The 2,939-nt window shown below is 40.6% G+C and overlaps 1 protein-coding gene across 1 annotated transcript; it reads right to left on the bottom strand.

The window, feature by feature from the left end:
* Window positions 1-450: 450 nt before the first annotated feature.
* Window positions 451-2,300, bottom strand: LOC112171529 (prunin 1 Pru du 6). The gene is made up of 4 exons (XM_024308700.1): window positions 1,991-2,300; window positions 1,621-1,883; window positions 934-1,428; window positions 451-837 (listed from the first exon to the last, which is right to left on the bottom strand). The coding sequence occupies exons 1-4, from the start codon at window positions 2,298-2,300 to the stop codon at window positions 451-453; spliced, it is 1,455 nt and encodes a 484-aa protein (XP_024164468.1).
* Between the last annotated feature and the right edge of the window lie 639 nt (window positions 2,301-2,939).

Genomic DNA, 2,939 nt, shown 5'->3' with positions numbered 1-2,939 from the left:
GAGGCCCTTTTTTGGTGTCAAAAGGCTTCACCAAATTTTGAAGTACCTATAATACCCTTCAATAATATAATTATCAAATTAAATTAATAGAATATAAATAGATAAAAGTGTAAAAGTGTAATTAGCCAAACATCTAAAAAATAAATTACATCTATTCTTTTTAGTTGATCTATTTTCTATTAACATCATAATATCACCCGCGAGAAACGCGGGCACGTTGCTAGTTATTTTTACTTCAAGCTGAAGTGATACGATGAGTTTACCGGAACCATCTAAAACCCTTGAAAATAGCTTAAGTGATGGGGGTTGAGATTAGACGGTTTGATTTTCCTCCAATGTAACAAGGGCCACTGTGCTTGGAAATCTTCCGGTCCATGAATTACTTACTTAACATTTGTACTATATCCTTTATTAAAGAAAAAGGAGAGAAAAGTAAAATAAACACTAGCCCTAACTACTATAGGAGGAACTTGATGAGCTCAATACAAGAGTCTCCTGCCTCTCGTACTTCAGCATCCTGGCCTCTTCTTGAGAAATTTGGTACGCATTTGCAAGCACATTATCCGGCAGTGCCCTCAAGACCGAGGTCCGGCCAGCCATAGTGTTGATGACCGCATTGTCCTGCGTCTTGAATGCAATGTATTCGAATCCCTGATTGTCAACAGCCTTCTGCAAGACTGCGTGGTTATGCGGGACTATAAACAACTGACCCTCGCGGACCTCATCGTCCAATATGGCCTCGCCATTGTCATTTACCACCTGTACTCTAGCACTTCCTCTGATCACGTAGAATATTTCATGTGCAAAGAGGTTCCAATGTGGGCTATAGATAGCATTCTGCAACACATATAGATCCACATATTATCATCACAACTAAACTACACTAACAGCAAATGAATACATAAACAAAATGTTATGTATATAGGAACTTGCATTGTACAAGAAACCGGTCTCGGCACTGAGGGACATTTGCTTAAGGATAGGCATATCATTGCTGTTGAGGATATTGATGTGACCAGCTTGTGGCGTGTAAATGTCCGCACGTCTAGGGTCACCAAGGTACCCTTTTAGAGCAATGTTGCACAATGTCTCCCCAAGACCATTGTCATGTCTTCCCTGCTGTCCCTGCTGCTCATCTTGTTGTTCCTGTTGGGTTCGCTGCGCATGTGATGACCTAATTGGTGGGTGGAGGAAACCAAATTTTCCCTCCACTCTCACGATTTGGCTTCGTGTTTGATCATTCTGGCCTTGAACTTTCATGGCTGTTTCGATGTCTACATTGAGAGCGTCTGCAAGGAGGCTAGCGTCAAAGCCTGCGAAGATGTTATTGTTGTTTGATCCCTGACCCGAATGGCGTCTCTGCTGACTTATGCCTTCTCCTTCGTGCTGGTTAAACTCATCTGCTGGGTTACCCGCAAGATAGAACCTCTTTATACATAAAACACGAGAATAAGGCAACAGAAACCATGCAATATTAACTAATAATATGTATAAACATAATTTAGAGTGCATGTATAGGTGAGAGTTTGAAGAATTATCTTTACAAAATATCAATAATAAAAATCCCTTAGGACATGTTATAAATTTGCGACATTTACTTTAGCTAGCTAGATCCTTTACCCTGGGGTTTCGGTCAAGCTGGTTAAGGTCGTTGCCAGTGTCGAGAAGACTAACGGCAACAAGTGGTGAATTACCATTGTTGTGAACCCAGTGGACAATCCCAGGAGGAATAGCAATGATGTCACCCTCTCCGATGAGCCGAACCTTCTGATGGCGTTCTAAATCGTCGAAGCCTTGCCCCTCTTCTTGTCCTTGTTGAGAACCTTGAGACAATTCGAAAGTCTCAGGACAGCCAGGCAATGCAGTCATCATCACACCCCAACCTGCAAATAAATTTTCATATATATCCATGGCCATCATCCCCATCAATTTATTTACTAAATATTCAATACTTGATTCTTAAATAATTTTCATTTCTAGACCTATATACCTTTGACGATGTACATGAGTTGAGGAGAGTGTGTGTAAGAAGGCAAGTGTAGGCCATTGGGTTCAATGGTGACTCGTTGAGCCGCAACGCCGGTGCACTGGAAATCATTCTGGTAGTGATCCCATGACTCAATCCTACCAGCTTCACAGTCGATCTGAATATCAGGTTCGCGGGCTTGGAGCTGATCGATTTGGCACTCATTTTGCTGGTTGGATTCAAATTGCGGGCGAGCTGCTAAGCATTCATGGTGAAAGAGGAAACTAAGTAGTACCAGACAAAGAGGAATAGCAAGCTGTAACGGCTTAGCCATAGATATATGCAAGAGCAAGAAGGAGAAGGAAAAGGAAACTTGAGCTTTATGTATAAGCTAGAGAGATTTATAGAGGAGGAAGAGAGGGAGAGACGACACGTTTAAAAGGTTGTACGTGTAAGAAAGCTTTGGCCATTCTTCTCTTTGCATGGGTATTAGTACTTCATGTTGTTACACCTCATTCTGTCTTGTAGAGCAGGTGGCTCTTGGCGTGGCTTCAGAGGAAGATACAAATCAACATATATGCATGCAATATATGTTTTGTTTACCTCCATTAATTTCTGACGATTATGAGGGGGTAGCAGCTGAAAATGAATTTTAATTAATGGCTTGAACCTGTTCCAATATGGGTGTGTGTGTTTTTTTTTTCCTTAAATCCTTAAATCCTTGGCCCACTTCACCGTGAGAATCAAATTCATGATCTTTATAATGCTGGAATTTTAATTTACCAACAAGTCACAGTTCACCGACACCTGTTTCAATGTGTGTATATTGAAAAGAAATGAAAGATTTGTTCAAATAGGGAAAACATCACAAACCATGCACCAACTATTGACATTTCTACACTTTGGTATACCAACTTTCATATATATCACAATGGTATACCAAGTTTGCTTAAATCTTTCACTTTAGTGTACA

The sequence above is a fragment of the Rosa chinensis genome, chromosome 6 (assembly GCF_002994745.2).
Source record: "Rosa chinensis cultivar Old Blush chromosome 6, RchiOBHm-V2, whole genome shotgun sequence".
Taxonomy (NCBI): domain Eukaryota; kingdom Viridiplantae; phylum Streptophyta; class Magnoliopsida; order Rosales; family Rosaceae; genus Rosa; species Rosa chinensis.
This window is presented reverse-complemented; position numbering and strand designations above follow the sequence as displayed.

Excerpts from the sequence above, each read along its gene's own strand:
- LOC112171529 (XM_024308700.1), bottom strand. The coding sequence starts at position 2,300 with ATGGCTAAGCCGTTACAGCTTGCTATTCCTCTTTGTCTGGTACTACTT. Across the intron at positions 1,884-1,990 it reads ACTCATGTACATCGTCAAAG|GTTGGGGTGTGATGATGACT; the intron begins GTATATAGGTCT and ends ATTTATTTGCAG. Across the intron at positions 1,429-1,620 it reads AGCTTGACCGAAACCCCAGG|AGGTTCTATCTTGCGGGTAA; the intron begins GTAAAGGATCTA and ends TTATGTATAAAG.